The following is a 21,540-nucleotide window of genomic DNA, read 5'->3' as shown; positions in this document are numbered from 1 at the left end:
TGGAAACTAACAAAATAGAGAATAATAAATGATAAAATCAATAAAATCAAAGGCTCTTTTTTCTAAATGCCATCAAAATGGCAAAATTTTAGCTAGACTGATGAAGAAATAGACAGATGACAAATTACTAGCATCAGAAATGAATGGCAGATAATTCTATCAAAGTTTAAAAAAATGAAAAGAATTATAAAGGAATTCTACTAACAATTCAGGTGTTAGAATAATCTGTATAAATTAGATAACTTAAAATGGACAAATCCTATAAAGACATACAATAAAGAATCAAATCAAAAGGGAATAGACAATATGCATAGATATGTAACACACAAAGATATAAAAAACTATCTACAATGAAAACAAGTTCCAGACAATTTTAGTGGTGAATTCCATCAGTATTGAAAGAAAAACTGGGGGGGAGCACTGTGGCATAGCGGGTAAAGCCACCGCCTGCAGTGCCGGCATCCCATATGGGCACCAGTTCAAGTCCCGGCTGCTCTGCTTCCAATTCAGCTCTCTGCTATGGCCTGAGAAAGCGGTAGAAGATGGCCCAAGTCCTTGGGCCTCTGAACACGTGTAGGAGACCTGGAAAAAGCTCCTGGCTCCTGGCTTCAGACTGACGCAGCTCCGGCCATTGCAGCCAAGTGGGGAGTGAACCAGCGGATGGAAGACCTTTCTCTCTCTCTCTGCCTCTCCTTCTCTCTGTGTGTAACTCTTTCAAATAAATAAATAAATCTTAAACAAAAAAAAAACTGATACCACTTCTTAACAAACACTTGCAAAATCCAGAAGAAAAACGAACACTTCTAAATTCATTCTATGAGACTGGTATAACCCTAATTAAAAATGTAAACAAAGATTTCATAAGAAAAGAAAGATACAATCCAATATATCTTATAAAAATGGATATACAATTTAAAATAACATACAAGCAAACTGAATCCAGTGGCATATAAAAGAATTATACTCTATAACCAAGTGGGCTTTATGCTATTAAAGTGGGCTTTATGCCAATAAAACCATCTCAAAAGAAGCAAAAAAAGCATATTACAACTCCAATATCATTTTGTGAGAAACACACTCAACATACCAGAAATGAATGGAAATTCCTCAATCTGAGAAAAAGCATCTGTGAAAGACCCATCACTCACATCACACCTAATAGATCAATAGCTTTCTCTAAGATTAGGAACAAGACAAGGCACCTCTCTCAGCACTTCTAGTCACCTATTAGAAGTAATAGATGAGTTCAGCACACCTCTGATTTGAGATCAATATACAAAAAGAAACTATTTCTAAATGCACAACACAAAGTGAAATTAAGAAAATAATTATACTGGACTGGCCTTGTGGCATAGCAAGTTAAGCTGCTGCTCCTGACACCAGCGTCCCATTTGAGTGCCGGTGTGAGTCTTGGCTACTTTGCTTCCAATCCAGCTTCCTGCTAACCAGACTGGGAAGGCATGGAAAGATGGTTCAAGTGCTTGAGTCCATGACACTCACATGGCAGACCAAGATGGAGTTTCTGGCAACTGGCTTTGGCCTGGCCCAGACCTGGCTACTATGCCCTTTTGGGAGGTGAATCAGCAGATGGACGGTCTCTCAGACATATTCTCTGTGTGTGTGTGTGTGTCTTTCTGCCTTTCAAATAAATAAGTCCTTTGTGAAAAATAATTGTATTTGTAACAGCATCAAAAAAATACTTAGGAATAAAATCGACAAAAATGAAAAACGCATTCTCTAAAACCTACAAAACATTGTTGAAATAAAGAGGATCCAAATAAACTGAAAAATAGCCACATTTGTTGATTTAAAAAATGCTCAAAAAGACAACGCTGTACAAATTTATATTCAGATATGACATTCTCTATCAGACTCCTAGATTCATTATAGAAATAGTCAAGTTGGTTTTAAATCTCATATGGAATGTCAAGAGAACCAAACAAGCCAAAACAATCTTGAAAATAAATAATAAGGGCTCGCGCCGTGGTGCAGTGGTTTAAGCTGCAGCCTGAGGTGCCAGCATCCCATAAGAGCGCCAGTTCAAGTACTGATTGTTCCACTTCTGATCTCGCTCCCTGCTAATGTGCCTGGGAAAACAGCAGAAGATGGCACAAGTTCTTGGGCCCCTGCATCCACCCAGGAGACCCGGAAGAAGCTCCTAGCTCTTGGCTTCAGTCTGGCCCAGCTCCAGCTGTTGTGGCCATCTGGGGAGTGAACCACCAGATGGAAGATCTTTCTCTCTCTGCCTCTCTTTAAGTCTGCCTTTCAAATAACTAAATAAACCTTTTTTTTTTCATAAAACAGCCACAAATGAACACATATTATATGATTTAAAATCTATGGGGCCGGCGCCGCGGCTCACTAGGCTAATCCTCCACCTTGCGGCGCTGGCACACCGGGTTCTAGTCCTGGTCAGGGCACCGGATTCTGTCCCAGTTGCCCCCCTTCCAGGCCAGCTCTCTGCTGTGGCCCAGGAGTGCAGTGGAGGATGGCCCAAGTACTTGGGCCCTGCACCCCATGGGAGACCAGGATAAGTACCTGGCTCCTGCCATCGGATCAGCGCGGTGCGCCAGCCGCAGCGCACCGGCCGCGGCAGCCATTGGAGGGTGAACCAACGGCAAAGGAAGACCTTTATCTCTGTCTCTCTCTCTCTCACTGTCCACTCTACCTGTCAAAAAAATTTAAAAAAATTAAAAAAAAAATCTATGGAGACAGAAAGGAGATTAGTGATATTGGTTGGGGGGAGGAGTTGAGAGAAGGAATGGGATTATTGAGTTGACAAAAATCTTCTAAAATTGGCAATAATGGTGGCTTAACTAAACAATTTTAACTTAACAATTTTAAGTGGGTGCATTATATGTTACATGAATTAGATCTCAAAAGATGTTTTTTAAAAAGAGAAACAGTACACCACATACTTATTGAGAGAAGTAGAGGATCGAAGAAACTAAATTTCAACAGCCTCCTGACGTTTTTCACAAACGGATCTTGTGGATTTCTAAGGGAATCAATGTTCACTCCGAAGGATGTACCGGTGATCACGTCCATGCTGTAGGCCCCAAAGATTCTGAGGGGAGGGACACACAGAAAATGAAAATGAGCACCTCTCTGCCATTCTTCCTCTGCACATGGAGCAAGAAACAATGGTAAACCACACGTCAGAGCACAACAGGCAAAGAGCCACACGCGTCCAGAACCACCTCCCACGGCAGGCACCGTGGCCCGGTGGGTTAGGTTCGGAATGCTCACAACTCCAATCAGAGTGCTGGTCCAAGGCCGTCTACTCCACTTCTGATTCAGCTTCCTGCTAATGCATCCTTGGAGGCACAAGACAGTAGTCTAAGTGCTTGGTCCGCTGCCACCCAGCTGGGGTTCCAGACTCCTGGCTTCAGCTCGGCCTACTCTGGTGCAACCAGTAAGTGGAAGATCGATATCTCTGTGTGTGTGTGTGTGTAATAAATACATCTTAAAAGAATAAAACTACCACCTAGATTATCTGAAGGGTCTATACTTCCATCACTCACATTCATACATTTCTGCAGCTGCCTTTGTCCTAGGGCTGATGGGAACCCTAGGAGATGTAGACGTATCTCTGAGCTCCAGTAGATCAGGCCTGGAACGTGACACAGCCATAATCACACAAGGAACAGCAGCGTGTGTGGAGTGTGGGTGCTAACTGACGTGGAAGCCCAGGGCTTCAGCAGGACGTGGAGGAATAGTTAACTCTTCCTAGGGGACTGGAGAAGGAGACACTGATCTAGGTCTTGCCACCACGCAGGGTGTATATCCAGAGCTGGTTTCTCCGCATCAGCACACTACAGAACAGCAACAGCCCAGGAACTCCATCCTCCTTCTCTCCATCCCTGCCAAAGCCCCAGAAAGACCCTCTCCTCCCCATCTCCAGGATCTAAGCTGGCCCCGAGGGTAGAATAGAAACCCGAGGATATTCCTGGTCAAATATAATAATAAATGCCTCCAAAACTCATTTTGAGGATCCTTTGTTAAGTGAATACATGTCTCCTGTTTGGCCAGGAGAACCTCAGTCTACGCTTGTTGTTCCTGAATAATTCAAAATTAGCCCCGTTTAGGGGGTAGGGTGGGGGATGGGCCCAGCAGTTAGGAGCTGCTGGAGGGGTACAGCCCATGTATGAGTGCCTGGGTTCAAGTCTCAGCTCCACTTCCAATTCCAGCTCCTTGCTAATGCACACCCTAGGAGGCACCAAGTAATGGTTCAAGTACTTGGGCCCTTCCACCCACAGAAGAGACCTGTATTGAGTCTCCAGCTCTTGGCTTCAGCTCGCCCCAGCCTTGACTATTGCAGGCATTTAGGATCAGCAGATGGAAGTGCGTTCGCTCGCTCGCTTGCTCTCTCTCTCTCTTTTTCCCCCTCGCCCTCCCTCCTTCCTTCTCTCTCTCTCTCTTTTCTCACCCTGCCTGTGTCTCTGCCCTTCAAACAAATATAAAGAAATAAATATCCTAGTTTAAACAATATGTTATTTGGTTGCCCTATCCACTGCCTTTACAAAGCCTTCTCTCTTCTGTCATTCAAGAAAGAAGTGATGGAAACATTTTAATACTTAGCATTTTTCTGATATTCTCAGAAAAACCGTGAAGGGATTAAAGTTGTTCCTACACACACACTGGGAGTCTCCTGCCTCCCAATATATACCAAATTCCTTCTCCTACCCCCACTCCATACCACCTACAATCAAAACTCTGGTACAATCATGTTTCTTCTTCCTACTTAAAGATTTTGTCTTCCATAATAACAATCAAGCAGATAATTCTCTATTACATGCTCTACTCTATTTGTCCCCTGCCTTCTGGTTGTGATCTGTCCCTTTTTGGATATTCCACTGCAGTTGTAACACCATGCACCTGTTTTTGAATGCTCACTGTTGTAACTCAAGAGGAGAATTTCATCCCCAAAGCATGCAGCTGAAGAGCTCAGGACCCTGAGCTTACTTACTCTTTCAAGTCGACGGGCTTGCCTTTCTCTGCTTCCTGCCTCAGGTTTTTCACCAACACATCTCCGTACTGCGCAATGATGGGTAACATCTAAGCACAAACACACAATACCAGCTACAGTGAAATGCAGAGATCCAAGTCACACAAGGATCTAGATTCCCAAGCATGGGAAAGTGACATCTACTGTCTCTCGTAAACAGACCGTTTAACCCAGAGATCAGTGACACTTTTTAATGACTGTAACATCTCTTCTAGGTCATAAAGACAAAAGACCACTTTCAGGATGCTCAAACCCAGTGGACTTTCTCCTTCAAAGTGGGCTAGGGTCTCACTTTCTCCCTGTCCCCACATGCATTCTTTAAGTTTCTAATTAAAAATCTGGCATTTGTTACCTCCTTGAGTTTTCCACTCGTGAAGGTTGGAGACAGCAATGTTCTAACTCTCTTCCAATCTTCATCCTCAGATATGGAGACGGCTTTTTTCATAAATCCCACTGGTCCAAAAGACTAGAGTCCAAACAAAAGACATTGTGTTCTAGGTAAGTTTTAGAGCTCACCAGCATTGTAAAAATTTGTTAAATAGGTATGTTATTTTAAAAATATTTAGTGATAGTATACAAGAAGCATGCCTGATGTTATGTGCTCCATAAATATTGTCCTAAATGCCTAGCTTCCCATGAGAGTGGATGTGCTATGGTTTTAAGCCTTTATGTCCCATTTTTCCTTTAAAAAACAATTCTCCACCTGATAAGGAAATTGTTCTTCCAGAAGAAGAGACAGAAAAAGACCTAATACATCTCTAGGGTAGTGTAGAATAGAAAGGAATTTATGACATATAGCCAGATGGCCTTGGCAAATGGTATGTTTCTTCCAACCAATTCTCATTCATTATCTCTCTTTCCTTCCCTTCCTCCCACCCTCCCACCCTCCCTCCCTCTCCCTCCCCTTTCTCTCTCTGCCTCCCTCCCTTCCCCTCTCCCTCCCTCTTTCCCTCTCTCTCTCCACACACACACATGATGAACAACTGATAAAAGGGATGAAATTTCCTCCAAAAAACCGTATCTTGGTTTAGTTTAAGTTCAGCTGTTTCACTTTGGGGTGTATGTCCAAAATAAATGAGATCATTATACCAAAGAAGTAACTAAACTCCAATGTTTATGGCAGCACTGTTCACAACAGCCAGCATCAACCAAGATGTCCATCATCAACAGGTGAATGGATAAAGAAGATGCAGCGTATAAACACAGTGGAATCCAGCCATAAATCACAACAAACACAGCCGTAAGTCAAAATCAAGTCCTGTTATTTGCAGCAAAATGGATGGGGCAAGGGCTCATTATGTTAAGCAAAATAAACCTTACACAGAGAAACAAACTCTGAAAGTTTGTTTCACATGTTGAAGTTTCAAAAAGGTCACTCTGGGGGCCAGCGCTGTGGCTCACTTGGTTCATCCTCCGCCTGCAGCGCCGGCATCCCATATGGGCACCGGGTTCTAGTTCTGGCTGCTCCTCTTCCAGTCCAGCTCTCTGCTGTGGCCCAGGAAGGGCAGTGGTGGATGGCCCAAGTACTTGGGTGCCTGCACCCATGGGGGAGACCAGGAGGAAGCACCTGGCTCCTGGCTTCAGATCGGCATAGCTCCAGCTGTGGTGGCCATTTGGGGGATGAACCAATGGAAGGAAGACCTTTCACTCTGTCTCTCTCCCTCACTGTCTAACTCTGTCAATAAATAAATAAATAAAATGCCTACATTTAAAAAAAAAAAAAAAAAGGTCACTCTGAACATAGAGCAGTGATTACTGTAGGCTGTGAAGGCCTGGAACAGGGAACACAGAGGGAGCTTGGATGACAGGTACCAAAACACTTAGAAGTAATGAGATTTAGGGTTCCAGAGGGGGGCATGACATCTACAGTTCACAATAATGCATTTTATAATATATGAAACAGTGGAAGAGAAGAATTTGTAGCCTCCAAACATGAAGAACTATATTACCTGACTTGACAGTTGATATTATGTATATTTATTGAAATATTATGCTACACCAGTAAAAATGTATATTGTAGGTAATCAAAAAGAAAATGTGATGCCTTGATGTGATGATGATTTAAAAAAAAAAGAGTAGCTAATACTTGTAAGATTAGAAACTGATTTGCTTGGGCGGCCTCTCCTCTTTATTTTACCACAGAAATAAAAGGAAAAAGAATTATATTCACCGCCCTGAGGCTGGCCTATCAATACACACTTCTAGAAACTCTCTTCCATCTTCTAAAACTGTATTTTGTTTTTTTATTTTATTTTTTTTTATTTTTTTTTTTTTTTGACAGGCAGAGTGGACAGTGAGAGAGAGAGACAGAGAGAAAGGTCTTCCTTTGCTGTTGGTTCACCCTCCAATGGCCGCCGCGGCCGGAGCGCTGTGGCCGGAGCGCTGCGGCCGGCGCACCGCGCTGATCCGATGGCAGGAGCCAGGTGCTTCTCCTGGTCTCCCATGGGGTGCAGGGCCCAAGTACTTGGGCCATCCTCCACTGCACTCCCTGGCCACAGCAGAGAGCTGGCCTGGAAGAGGGGCAACCGGGACAGAATCCAGCGCCCCAACCGGGACTAGAACCTGGTGTGCCGGCGCCGCAAGGCGGAGGATTAGCCTAGTGAGCCGCGACGCCGGCCTGTATTTTGTTTTAAAATGAGTATTTCTAACACCCATTCATGATACAAAAAAAAAAAAAAAAAACAACCTCAGCAGACTATAAATACAAGGGAATTCCTCAACTGGATAAAGAAAAGCTATTTTGTTAAAAAAAAAAAAAAAAGAAAAAAGAAAAAAAAAGAAAGAAAGAAAGAAAAAACCTTTCAGTCAATAGAACATTTAATGGAGAAAGACTGAATTTCTGAACAATTCAGAAATTCCCTTGTTCAGCACTATCGTATTGAAAGAAATGGGCAGTCTGTAGGCCAAAAAAATGAACAATGGCCTAAACCTCGTACTTTACATAAAAATTAAGTCAAAACAGATTATAGGGGCTGGCGCCATGGCATAGTGGGTTAATCCTCCACCTGCAGCGCCAGCATCCCATATAGGCACTGGTTCTGGTCCTGGCTCTCTGCTGTGGCCTGAGAAGGCAGTGGAGGATGGCCCAGGTCCTTGGGCCCCTGCACCCACGTGGGAAACCAGGAGGAAGCTCCTGGCTCCTGGCTTCAGATCAGCGCAGCTCCAGCCAGTGCAGCTATTTGAGGAGTGAACCAGCGGATGGAAGACCTTTCTCTCTGTCTCTCCCTCTCACTGTCTGTAACTCTACCTCTCAAATAAATAAATAAAATCTTATAAAATTTTTAAAAAATAGATTATAAAGAGAAATCATAAAATCATACAACATAGGAGGGTTAGGCAAAGAATTTCCAGACTTGATACCAAAAGCACAATCTCTTATAAAAGGGTAAAACCACCAGATTGACCTCCTCAAAATAAAAAGTAAAAAATCTAATAAAGAACCTGTTGCCAGGAAAAGATATACATTGTAGCTCAAACAGAATACCAGGAAGAGTGCTGTATGTTGTTTGTGCTGGTAGTTACACAAATCGACACGTGTGATCCATGTGCTTAGCTACAGAGAGAGAGAGAGAAAGAAGGGTACACAAAGCTGATGTAATCTGAACCAGCTTTGTCAATTTCCTGTTACTACAGGCATAGAGTTATCTAAGACATTACCATTTAGAAAAACAAAATGAAATATTCATGAAAATACCCTGAACATGTTTGGCAACTTCTTATGAATATGTAAGCATTTAAGGATAGAAACTTAACAAACACTCCGGCTTTTCAAGAAGGGACGCCTACCCGCCGGTTTGTGAAGACAGAATAGCATTCTTTCACCAGTACTGTCTTTATCATGTCTGGATCAGTGATAACCATCAAAGGCTGCCGACCATCGAACAACCTGTGGTGGGAAAACAGAGCTGATTAAACTCTGGCCAATGACACTGGGACTCAATCCGCAGGCAGAGGCTCAACCTACTATGCCACACTTCTGGCACCAGCATCCTCTATGGGCGCCAGTTCATGTCCTTGCTGCTCCTCTTCTGATTTCCTTGCTAGTGGCCTGGGAAAGCAGTGGAAGATGGCCTAAGTGCTTGAGCCCCTGCACCCACATGAGAGACCTGGAAAAGCTCATGGCTCCGGATTGGCCCAGCTCCAGCCATTGTGGTCATTTAGGGAGTGAACCAGTAGATGGAAGATTTCTGTCTCTTCCTCTGTCTGTAACTCTGCCTCTCAAATAAATAAATCTTTGAAAAAAAAAACTAAATAAAAACAAACCAACCATACACTTGCAGAGACTAAATATATGCTATATATATGTATGTATATGCACAGTTTCCCAACCTGTTTATGTGTACCTCCCAGTCCTTCTTTCAAAAGTATATATTAAATAGACTTTACATAACAGAGTTTAGGCTTTAATTGAATCAACATAGGAAGGACATCGTGACATGCACCTAGGAGTACACATTAGAATGGCCTGAAATAGTGGATTTCACACAATTAAAGAGACCCTAAGGAAGTCAAAATGGGGAACAGCCAGAGCCTGGGCAGAAAGTGAGGCTGGGACGCCTGTGCCAGCAAAGCCTGCACACAGTGATGCTCTACAGCATTCCTGACCTGGCTCCGACACTGACACCTGGGGATACGTGGGAGTCTTGGCAGGACAAGCCCCCAAAGCTTTACCCTGCAAAGGCTCATGCCAAGAGGCTCTGAGTTAAGGTGAGTGCCTCATCAGAACAACAGCCTGATGGAAGTTTCCAGAATACTCACCCCCACATCTTTCCATATTTTTTACGACATTCTATGTCGAAATCCCACATACCCTGGGAAGAGAAACAATATGAAATTTGATTATTATTCTAAATATAGCAAACTCTATCTCAAATTGAGGCAAAAATGACCCAAATACAATTAAATCAGGCTTACTATCTTTGTCTGGCAATTATAGGGAAGCTGTTATTCAGAAACATCTGAGAGAAATATTTGAAGTAGACAATTCAAAGTCACTCTTGAGTTGTCTCCAAGCATTGTGGAACCCAGATGGCCTACCCTCAGTTGTGAATACTAAGTACCCTTTGTCTTTCTGAAGTGCTTTCCCGGGGCTGTGTTGTCTCCAAACTCCTGAACCTCTCCGAATTATTCCCTCCATGAACGCACGAGGAAACTGAGACACAGGAGGAAGGTGTGTTTCCCAGGGACGTGTCCACTCTTTTTCTCCTCATTTAACATCCTTTATATTTATCTGATGAGCTCTCTCTAGACTTTGGCAGATGTAGGATGTTAAGGACACCAGCCATCTCTTTTGTTCTAGAAGATTTATGTCACTCTGGGGTATGCTGTTGAGTGAGAACATGCGTGAGAGAATGAATGTGGACTCGCCTTCCAGTTTTGCAGCTCAGTATGGAACAGACGAACAGATGCCGCCTCTACACACAGGACCCAGCGTGTTACAATGACTGCTGTGGGCCAAGCATGTCAGCATAGTGGTTACAACACCTGTCCTCCATATCTGAGTAACTGTGTTCGATACCTGGCCCGGCCTCCTCACTCTAAACCCCCACTAATACATAGGCTAAGCTGAAGCAGCGACAGCTCAAGTAACAGAGTCCTTCCAACCCCCATGAGAGACCTGGATTAAGTTCATAGCTCTCAGCTCTCGGCCCATGTAGTCTTGGATATTGCAGGCATTTGGGGAATAAATACCAATGTGGGTGCCTGAAAGTTCCCAGATAGGTGGAACTTGGGGTACATCTACTATAGAGTTGATTTGGTAAGAATGAAGAAAAAAAATCATTGCTCTTCCAGGAGAGAAAAAGGTATGGAATTCTTCCATGGCCATTACACAAGAGAGCCCATTTGGGAGAATTAGAATCAGAAACAGGGCTCAGAGCTGTGGAGCTACTGAGCTACAAAGCAGCCTACACACTCACTGCCTTTGCCACTGGAATTCTAGACCTGAGCTGGCGACTTTCTACCCAGGACCCAGGCCCTGACAAAGCAGCACACCAGTTTAGCCAGTAAGCTTTAGCCAAAATTCATAGACCATATGGTATATTTTATAGTCTATTCAGTTATATGAGCATTTTTAATAAGTTTGTCAAATTATACCTTTTCTATTGATTAATGTAAAAGAGATTCTGTCTTTTTCTTTTTTTTAGAAAAAATAATCCCATGGGGCTGGCACTGTGGTATAGCAGGTAAAGCCACTGCCTGCAGTACTGGCATCCCATATGGACACTGGTTCAAGTCCTGGTTACTCCACTTCCAATCCAGCTCTCTAATAAGGCCTGAGAAAGCAGAAGAAGATGGCCCAAGTCCTTGGGCCCCTGCACCTGCATGGGAGACCCAGAAGAAGCTCCTGGCTCCTGGCTCCTGGCTTCAGGTCAGTGCTGCTCCAGCCCTTGCGGCCAATTGGAGAGTGAACCAGCAGATGGAAGACCTCCCCCAACCCTTCTCTGTGACTTTCAAACAAATAAATCAATCTTTTTTTTTTAACAGGTAGAGTGGACAGTGAGAGAGAGAGAGAGAGACAGAGAGAGAGAGAAAGGTCTTCCTTTTGCCGTTGGTTCACCCTCCAATGGTTGCTGCGGCCGGCGCACTGCGCCTATCCGAAGGCAGGAGCCAGGAGCCAGGTGCTTTTCCTGGTCTCCCATGGGGTGCAGGGCCCAAGCACCTGGGCCATCCTCCACTGCACTCCTGGGCCACAGCAGAGAGCTGGCCTGGAAGAGGGGCAACTGGGACAGAATCCGGCGCCCCAACCGGGACTACACCCGGTGTGCCGGCGCCGCTAGGTGGAGGATTAGCCTAGTGAGCCGCGGCGCCGGCCTCAATCTTAAAAAAGAAAAAAGTCCATAGACAAACACCACCTTGTCTCAGTTATACCACTCCAGCTCAGGCTCATCCAGGAGGGGCCACTGTGAAGGGAAATAAGTAAGCAGAACGCTCCTGTTCTAGTTCTCAAATTGCCAAAAGACGCCATGGGTAGCAAAAGTTTAGGTAGAACCACGGAAGCAACAGCAGGGAATTCAGCCATTCTTGAGAGATTTCAAATATGTACATTATCTCATGGCAAATACGTAAGTGCCTAACAAAGTGAAGTTTCAAAGGTATGCAGGAGGAAGGAAGGGGAGGTATTTCTGATCTCTTGCCACAAACAGGAACGTGGGAACCTAGAGCACAGAGTTTAATGAGTTGCCACTGGGGCCCACTCTGTACATTTCTCCCAATACTAAGAACGATGAAACATTCCTGGGAACCCGCCAGGGGAAACTGAGAGTCCTCTCTATAACAGTCCCAGAGTGTGAACATCAAATCCTGAACACTGAGTGCTGATGTGCCAGAGATACTCCCTTTTCAACCGAGGCAAATTTGAGGCTTCTGAGAGTTGTAACCACAGCCCCAGAATAAACTTTTCCATCTCCTGGATGGGATCTACAGAGCAGTCTGAAGGTGGGAAAACTCAGAACTACCCCCTCACACACCCATGAGGGGCACTTCGTCTGCTGGAACTCAGCAGGTCTTTTCAACCTCCTGAAGCAAGAGAGGCAATTTAAATGACACTCACCTTGCGGTACTCCAGAATAGTACCAATGAAAGGCAAAGGTGTTGGCCCAGGAATTCCCATCTTCTTAAAAAGTCCATGAGTACTGGTACCATATCTATAAAGTGGAGGGGAAATCTGGTCACAGGGATGATAGGCTTATGTATATGGGGCACTGACTTGGGAACCAGAACAGTCGAACAAGGGAGGTAACATGTAGGCAATGGATAACAACAGAAACTCCAACAGCAGTAATTATATTCACTCATTATCTCCTTACCCATGCTACCATAAGTCCACCAAAATATTACAATGATTAGATAGAAGGAACCTGAAGTCTTCAAAGTTCCAATCCTAGAATGAGTCAGGTGGTGCTGAGAGATTCAGGCTGGCACTCATCCAAGGCATTTCATTCACTGCTCTCTAAGACACAGACTCTTACATAAAGTGAGGGTTCTCATTCTAGGTCCAGATCGGGGGAAGTAATTTTCTTTTGCTCCGAGGACAAAATTTCACTGAACTACATCCACTCAATCAGAGAGTCACCAAGAGTCTATGGTATCATTATTCTTGGGGTTTGCTTTGAATTTGTATGCTTTTCTTTCCACTTAAGCCCATATCCTATTTGAGGATGTGGCCTTTCTTAAATCTACCTTACACCTTGGAGTGTCACAGTGTTCCTTTTTATTTCTGATGCTCATTTTTGTGGGGTGCTGCACAACATTTTAACACATGAACAGAGTGCAAACTGATCAAATCAGGTAACCCGCATGTCCGTTTGTTTATTGCTACAGAATCACATACGTGTTGAAGGGTCCCATTGGCCATATAGAAACATAAGCATCGTTCAGCAACATCCACGTCTCTTTTGACAGACAATCTGGGCGATTTGAATGGTAGGGAAAGGTGACCACTCATATTTTCCCTTGAAGAACACTGTGCAGAGGAGCTAACACTCAAAGGATTTATTTCCAAGCCATCCCTTCCCTCATGAAACCCAGTCTTCCAACTGGTGATACCTACCTGATAAACTCAGCACCTAGCATGTTCCGTTTTTTCCAGTCAGTCACAAAGCAGTTAGTTTCCTTCCACTGCGTATCAACTGTCTCTGTACAGAAACCCCACTGAAGCTGGGCTCCCTAGGACAGGCCTGCCTGCAACTCATCTCTGGTGTGTCGTATATACGCTCCTAAAACTAAGGTCCTGGATCCTTGCTAACCTTCACTGAGGTGAGGCTGAGAGATGGCAGACTGGAGAAAGAGAAGTGGAAGGCAAGCATTTTGACGGTGAAGCTATAAAACCCACAGGGAAAACTCTATGGTGGGGAATTCAGAAAACATGGCTGAAGAGTACGGGCTGTATAAATGGTTCTGCGTGCACCACAACTGCTGATAGTTACAGGAGAGGCTTCCAAAGTTCAGGCACCATCTTCGTGAATAGACATTATGCAACAGCTAAATATGGAACCATAAAATGTTCCGTATGGGCTGGATTATGATCTAACAGCCCCTTTTTAGGTAAGAGCCTTTAAGGTAGGCTAGGCTACAAATATTCTCTATCAATCCAGTAGATATTACAATATTTGATAAAAATAAAACTGAAAAATTGCATGAAGTCACATGTGTGTGAATGCCTACCACAGGCACCTCAGCCTACTACATAGGGCATTGGGACCCCTCCCCAGGACAGGTGGTGGAAGCCTGGCACCAGCTGCCAGACCCAGGGTGGCCTTGGTTACTCTGCTTTCCTTCATTATTGTAACCACGGCTAATGAATTAAATTTTGCTCTGCTTCTAAACTTCCCACATGTCATATGAGCAATTCAATTGCTGTTGCCACCATACAGTCCCACAAAGATCTTACATAGTACCTAACTTCACACCAGACCACATAAAGGTAGAGGGTGGGCTGGGTGGATTCCTGGCTTCTCTCCTATCTTCACTTTCTGAGTAGAATAATGCCGCTGTGGGGGAATATGAAGCGGTTAACACAAGAGCCAATCATTTTACTGCATTTATATCCCGTTAGCATGGTGAAGGCATTTGCTGGGCTGCACGAGGGTGCCCAAAGGCTGCACTGCTGTTTGTCTGGCTTTGAAAACGCCCTAAAGTGACAGCCTCACTATTAGAACAAAAACAGAATACCAGAGGTGCTGTCAGTATCCCCAGGCTTCGAGCAGATGAGACGCCAACATATCTGCCCTTTGCGTGACCTCCACTAGGTGCTAGGACCCATGGGTGGCTCTGGGAATTCTGCTTAGAGAGTGAAGACTATTCCTGCACATCCTCTGGCCTTCTACCTGGATGCCTTCTACATGGCTCAGTCATCTTCCTCGTAGGCACAGAAAAATTAAGACATGTTTCTGGGCAGGTGTACTTACAACAGAGGGATTAAAATAACCTGCTGGACAAGAATACTTAGTTTACATGCACACTTGTGGATTAGACTCACATTGCTGACATTCTAGAATGTCTAGAAAGGTGAGGTTACTTAACACGATTATTAGTGTCATAAACACTGAAGTGACAGGCTTCTTCTATCCCACAAAAGAACACGGTAGAAACTGTCTTATCTCCCGAAATCTGGTATTAAAAGAATGAAATTAAACCATATAAAATAATTTTAACTTTCATCAGATGGATAAGTATGTTGCCACAAAATCTTGAATTCCCAAACTTTCTTTCAAATATTGAAACCAGGTTTGTGTCTTCTACTTTTTGTTCATCGTGATTCTGTACTCTCCATAAAAGTGATTGGGGTAGAGATCAAATGTGACGTGAAGGGAGCCTCTCTTCCCCATATATCCAAAATAACTCCTCTACCACTCGTTCCGTGATGCCAGGAGTCTCACCATAAAAACCAATTCCTCTCCTAGATGGTTTTGTTTCATACTCCTCGAACTTAGTTGGGAGGACACTTATAAAGTGGCTTTGTGGACTCCTGCCTTTTGAGGCTGCTTATAAATTTGATATCAGAGGAAAAAATCAGTCCCTATACTAACGCCAACCTCCCAGAAACAGTAAGAAGTGAGAGAAAATGACAGTGTTTTTGCCTCTGGTCTGAAAAGTCATCATTTCCAGAGAACTAGTTCTCCTACTGCAAGGTTGAGGAGTGGACTCCCAGGAGAGAAGGTGGTGGGAGGGGACTTCCAGGGGAGGAACACAGAAAGAACGGAGTCTGAGCTGCCCCTGAAGTCCAGGGTGCACTGAGAGGCTCTGCAATGGATGCTTTGGGGGAGAAGGGAGGGGAGCAGGAACCACCCACAGCCACAGGGCACAATCTTCTACACTCTCTGGCAGCAGAGGCAGAACTCAAAATATGAAGACACTGCCAAATGCAAGCCACGCCCACCTGCCCTTGGAACCCCCGAGCTTGGTAACTGGGTGAGTATCCCGCTGCCACGGTAGCTGGTTGTTTGTTACCTGCCTCTGCTGAATCCTGGTTGATTAGTCTGGGGCCAGGCTGAGAGCCAACCAGCAGACCATCCTCAGGAACAAATGTCACCCACCCTTCCCACAAGCAGAGACTGGGAACTGGATGGGGTGAGGCGCCTCAGTTGTCCCACAAAAGATCAGTCATCGCCCTTGTGTTTGTATCACCCAGTGCTTGGGCAACTTCCCTTCTGATCTCCAAAATAGACAAATGAAAAAGAGGCCTCGTGAGGCTCCCACATCCAGGGCTATGGAGGGGACCAACGCAGAGAGCTACTCACAGATACAGGAGCACCAGGCTGGCAGCCAGGAGAACCCATGTTTCCAGGGAAAAGATCAGATCCATCGCCACTGTCCTTCTGCAGCTGTGGGTGCTGCTCTTTGCTGGGCTGGGCGTGTAGGTCTGCTCTGCTCAGCTGTGATCCAGTAAAGGTACCTGGAATATTTATGTGCTGGAGAAGGAGGTGTGGCTGGAGCTGCAGCCAGTAGGAGGGCTACTTGTGCTCCACCTGCAAACCGGGGAGTCAGGTGCCCTCTCCAACTTGGCAGTTGGCAGAGAATCACAGACAATCCGTGGTGACCTCCTCTGAGTTCATGTGCTGTGAAAAATCAATCTGAAAAAAATCAATGTTCCTGGTGAATCCAAGGGCTATTTATTCATATCAGAAACTCAAGTGAAACCGAGATAGTAAATCTCCCCCGGCCTATCTTTCTCTGCACGGCTGTCCTCACTGCAAATTATTTGAAATCCACCCAAACAACCTACCTGGAGCTCTGACTGACCAGAATGCCCCCTGGTGGAGACTTCACCAAAGTCCCCTTTTTGTTAATGAATTTTTTAAAGGAATACAAACTTCATTCGAAGGAATATAGGAACTTTAGGAATACATTGATTCTTCCCACCATACCCGCCCTCCCACCCACACTCCCAACCCTCCTCCCTCTCCCCTTCCAAGTCCCATTCTCCATTAAGATTCATTGTCAAGTAACTTTGTACACAGAAGACCAACTCTATACTAAGTAAAGATTTCAACAATATGCACACACACGCAAAAAAAAAAAAAACTGTTTGAGAACAAGTTTTAGGGCTGGCGCTGTGGTGCAGTGGGTTAATCCCCACCTCTGGCACCCGCATCCCATATAGGCACCTGTTCTAGTCCCGGCTGCTCCACTTTCAATCCAGCTCTCTGCTATGGCCTGGGAAAGCAGTGGAAGATGGTTCAAGTTCTTGGGCCCCTGCACCCACGTGGGAGACCCGGAAGAAGCGCCTGGCTCCTGGTTTCGGATCAGCACAGCTCCAGCTGTTGCGGCCATTTGGGGAGTGAACCAATGGAAGGAAGACCTTTCTCTCTCTCTCCCTCTCACTGTAACTCTAACTCTCAAATAAAATAAATAAAATCTTAAAAAAAAGAGAGAGAACAAGTTTTACAGTTAATTCTCATATTATGATCACTTTAACACTTAAGGTGAAATTTTTATCACTTAGCTTAGTGGGATTTGGGCTCCCCTGACAAGTGTTTAAACTATACCCTTAGAAGTTAGTCCATGGGGGCCGGCGCCGCGGCTCACTAGGCTAATCCTCCGCCTAGCGGCGCCGGCATACCGGGTTCTAGTCCCGGTCGGGGCGCCGGATTCTGTCCCGGTTGCCCCTCTTCCAGGCCAGCCCTCTGCTGTGGCCAGGGAGTGCAGTGGAGGATGGCCCAGGTGCTTGGGCCCTGCACTCCATGGGAGACCAGGAAAAGCACCTGGCTCCTGGCTCCTGCCATCGGATCAGCGCGGTGCGCCGGCCGCAGCGCGCCGGCCGCGGCAGCCATTGGAGGGTGAACCAACGGCAAAGGAAGACCTTTCTCTCTGTCTCTCTCTCTCACTGTCCACTCTGCCTGTCAAAAAAAAATAAAAAATAAAAAAATAAAAAAAATAAAATAAAAAAAAAAAAGAAGTTAGTCCATGGGGCCAGCACTGTGGCATAGCGGATTAAGCCACCGCTTGCAGTGACAGTATCTCATATGGGCGCCAGTTTAAGACCTGGCTGCTCCACTTCCAATCCAGCTCTCTGCTGTGGCCTGGGAAAGTAATGGAAGATGGCCCAAGTCCTTGAGCCCCTGCACCCACGTGGGAGACCTGGAAGAAGCTCCTGGCTCCTGGCTTCAGGTCGGCACAGCTCTGGCCACTGTGGCTAATTAGGGAGTGAACCAGCAGATGGAAGATCTCGATCTTGATATCTATCTCTCTCTCTCTCTCTCTGCCTCTCCTTCTCTCTGTGTAACTCTTGCAACTAAATAAATAAATCTTAAAAAAAAAAAAAAGTTAGTCCTTAGGAATGTATGCAGAATTATACAGCTTTATATTTACAAACTTCCTCCTCTTATTTCTTACTCTTATTCCTACTCTTTTTTCTGAGATCCATCCTCAGTTGACTTTATACACATCTGATTAACTTTATGTTAAGTAATGAGTTCAACAACAGTACAAAGAGAAAAAAAAACTGTTCCTCGACAGTCAAGACAAGGGCAGCTCAGGTCACGCCTTCTCAAAGTGTCAGTTTCACTTCTGCAGATTTTGTTTTAGGTGCTGTATTCATTCTCACAGATCGGGGAGAACATATGGCATTTGTCCCTTTGGGACTGGCTTATTTCACTAAGTATGGTGGTTTCCAGATTCATCCATTTCGTTGCAAATGACCAAATTTCATTTTTTTTACTGCTGTGTAGTATTCTATAGTGTACATATCACATAATTTCTGTATCCATCATTCGGTTGATGGGCATTTAGGTTGGTTCCATGTCTTAGCTATTATGAGTTGAACTGCAATAAACATGAGCTGCAATAAAAGCCAAGTCGATAACTCTTTTATTTACTGATTTCATTTCCTTTGGGTAAATTCCCAGAAGTGGGATGGCTGGGTCAAATGGTAGGTCTATACTCAGATTTCTGCGGTACTTCCATACTGTTTCCATAGTGGCTTTACCAGTCTACAATCCCATCAACAGTAGATTAGGGTACCTTTTTCCCCCATCCTCTCCAGCCTTTGTTGTTTGTTGATTTCTGTCTGAAAGCCACTGTAACTGGGTTAGGTGAAACCTCATTGTGGTTTTTTTCATTGTGGTTCTGATTTGCATTTCCATGATGGCTAGTGATCCTGAACATTTTTTCTTGTGTCTGCTGGCCATTCGGATTTCCTTTTGAGAAATGTCTGTTCGAGTCCTTTGCCCATCTCTTAACGGAGTTGTTTTGGAGTTTCTTGATCTCTTTATAGATTCTGGTTATTAATCCTTTATCAGTTGCATAGTTTGCTAATAATTTCTCCCATTCTGTCAGTTGCCCCTTCACTTTCCTGTTTCTTTTGCCGTACAGAAACTTCTCAATTTGATGCAATCCCATTTGTTAATTTGGGCTTTGACTGCCTGTGCCTCTGGGGTCCTTTCCAAGAACTCTTTGCCTGTGTCTTGCAGGGTTTCCTCAAAGTTCTCTAATAATTTGATGCTGTTGTGTTGTAGATTTAGATCTTTAATCCATGTTGTTTATTTTTGTGTAATGTGTAAGGTGTAAGGTAGGGGTCTTGCTTCATACTTCTGCATGTGGAAATCCAGTTTTCCCAGCACCATTTGTTGAAGAGACTGTCCTTGCTCCAGGAAATGGTATTAGCGCCTTAGTTAAATGTAAGTTGTTTGTAGATGCTTAGATTGATTTCTGAAAATTCAATTCTATTCCACTGATCTATCCATCTGTTTTTGTACCAGTACCAGGCTGTCCATCATAGCATTCACTGTCACCTTTGAGCTCCCCAATGGGAGAGGCCCACAGATAAGCATTTGCAAAGGACACATGCTCATTATCGTCACTCTGACCCATGTCCTGTGTCTACTTGTACAGGGAATCAAGGATTATATGACAAACAGGACCTAACATTTCTCTTTTTTTTAATATTTATTTATTTGAGAGTCAGAGTTACACAGAGAGAGAAGGAGAGGTAGAGAGAGAGAGGTCTTCCATTTAATGGTTCACTCCCCAACTGGCCACAACAGCCAGAGCTGCACTGATATGAAGCAGTGAGCCAGGAGGTTCTTCTGGGTCTCCCAAGCAGGTGCAGGGGCCCAAGCATTTGAGCCATCTTCTACTGCTATGCCAAGCCATAGCAGAGGGCTGGATCAGAAGTGGAGCAGCCAGAATTTGAACCAGTGCCCATACGGGATGTCAGCACTGCGGGCGGCAGCTTTACCCGCTATACCACAGTGCCGGCCCCCTAAAATTCCTTAAAACTGAGCAGAAATAGAACACTTCCAAGCTGCACCTGAGCACGTTATTCTCCGTTCTTTCTTATCATAGCCCTTCTGCAGAAACTGGCCCTCACCCCCTCAGCACCTCTTGTCATCTCTCTGGGCTGTGAGTGCCCAGGGTGACCCAACACTGACCTGAGGAAGAGGACATCTCATTGGTGAAATGTATTGAGTCACAACCATCTCCTGTACCTCCTGTAACTTGCTTGGGAACTTGTCCACCACCATCATTTCTCACCTTTAGGTTAAGGATTTCTCCAAGAGGCACAAGATACCATCCATAGTTGCCCCTGTATAATGTAATACATTGACGTCTATCCATCTTTCCTTATTTGTTGTCAAGTTGTTGAATGGCATGGGATGGTAGTGTTCTAGGCAGGGGCAGGGAGTCTTGTAAGTCACAAACTTGAGGGCTCCCTCAAGTGAAGTTAGAGACACACCTCAGTGTGCGTTCATGGAGCTGTGTACACTGCATACATCTGGAATCTCTGGAATGACACAGCCCTACAGAAAGGTAACAGAAGGCTGGCACCGCGACTCACTAGGCTAATCCTCCACCTAGCGGCGCCGGCACACCGGGTTCTAGTCCTGGTCAGGGCGCCGGATTCTGTCCTGGTTGCCCCTCTTCCAGGCCAGCTCTCTGCTGTGGCCCAGGAGTGCAGTGGAGGATGGCCCAAGTTCTTGGGCCCTGCACCCGCATGGGAGACCAGGAGAAGCACCTGGCTCCTGGCTTCAGATCAGCGCGGTGTGCTGGCCACAGCGCACCAGCCATGGCAGCCATTGGAGGGTGAACCAACAGCAAAGGAAGACCTTTCTCTCTGTCTCTGTCTACTCTGCCTGTAAAAAAAAAAAAAAAAAAAAAAAAAAAAAAAAAAAAAAAAAAAAACAGAAAGGTAACAGAAAGAAGTGCCATCTTGCATATCAACAAAGGATACATGTGGGAAGCTGGGAGACAATCCTTGGAAGTCCAAGGAATTCTGATCCCTTTCTGCCTCCTTTCAGGTACTTCACGGGGCAGTACTAAATAGGGTCGTACTATTATCCCCAGTTTCCAGAAGCAGAAACTGAAATGCAGTGACAAGTGGCTTCCCAACAGCCACACAACACAATGTTATTTTTATAAAACTAATACAAGGGAAGTGGAAAGCCCTCTGCAGCTCTGATCCATCCCTACTCAATACCTGCCATTCCTGGTAAGGATTACTGTGGGAAACAGTGAAACCAGTAACAGCAAAGTGGGCGAGAACCCAGGTCCTCTCTCCATGGCTACGGCCACAGCAGCTCCATCATGGTCTT

At 44.9% G+C, this 21,540-nt stretch overlaps 1 protein-coding gene across 1 annotated transcript in view; it reads right to left on the bottom strand.

Moving 5' to 3' along the window:
• Positions 1–16,366, bottom strand: part of CYP3A6 (cytochrome P450 3A6) — a 31,039-nt gene extending 14,673 nt beyond the window's left edge. Inside the window, 7 exon segments of the mRNA NM_001171268.2 lie at positions 2,919–3,067; positions 4,970–5,058; positions 5,361–5,474; positions 8,795–8,894; positions 9,767–9,819; positions 12,561–12,654; positions 16,249–16,366. Coding sequence (NP_001164739.1) covers positions 2,919–3,067; positions 4,970–5,058; positions 5,361–5,474; positions 8,795–8,894; positions 9,767–9,819; positions 12,561–12,654; positions 16,249–16,313 — 664 coding nt within the window. The 5' untranslated portion in view covers positions 16,314–16,366.
• Positions 16,367–21,540: the final 5,174 nt, after the last annotated feature.

This window comes from Oryctolagus cuniculus, chromosome 19 (assembly GCF_964237555.1).
Source record: "Oryctolagus cuniculus chromosome 19, mOryCun1.1, whole genome shotgun sequence".
Lineage (NCBI taxonomy): Eukaryota > Metazoa > Chordata > Mammalia > Lagomorpha > Leporidae > Oryctolagus > Oryctolagus cuniculus.
Note: the sequence above shows the minus strand (reverse complement) of the source record. Positions and strands in the feature narration are given on the sequence as shown.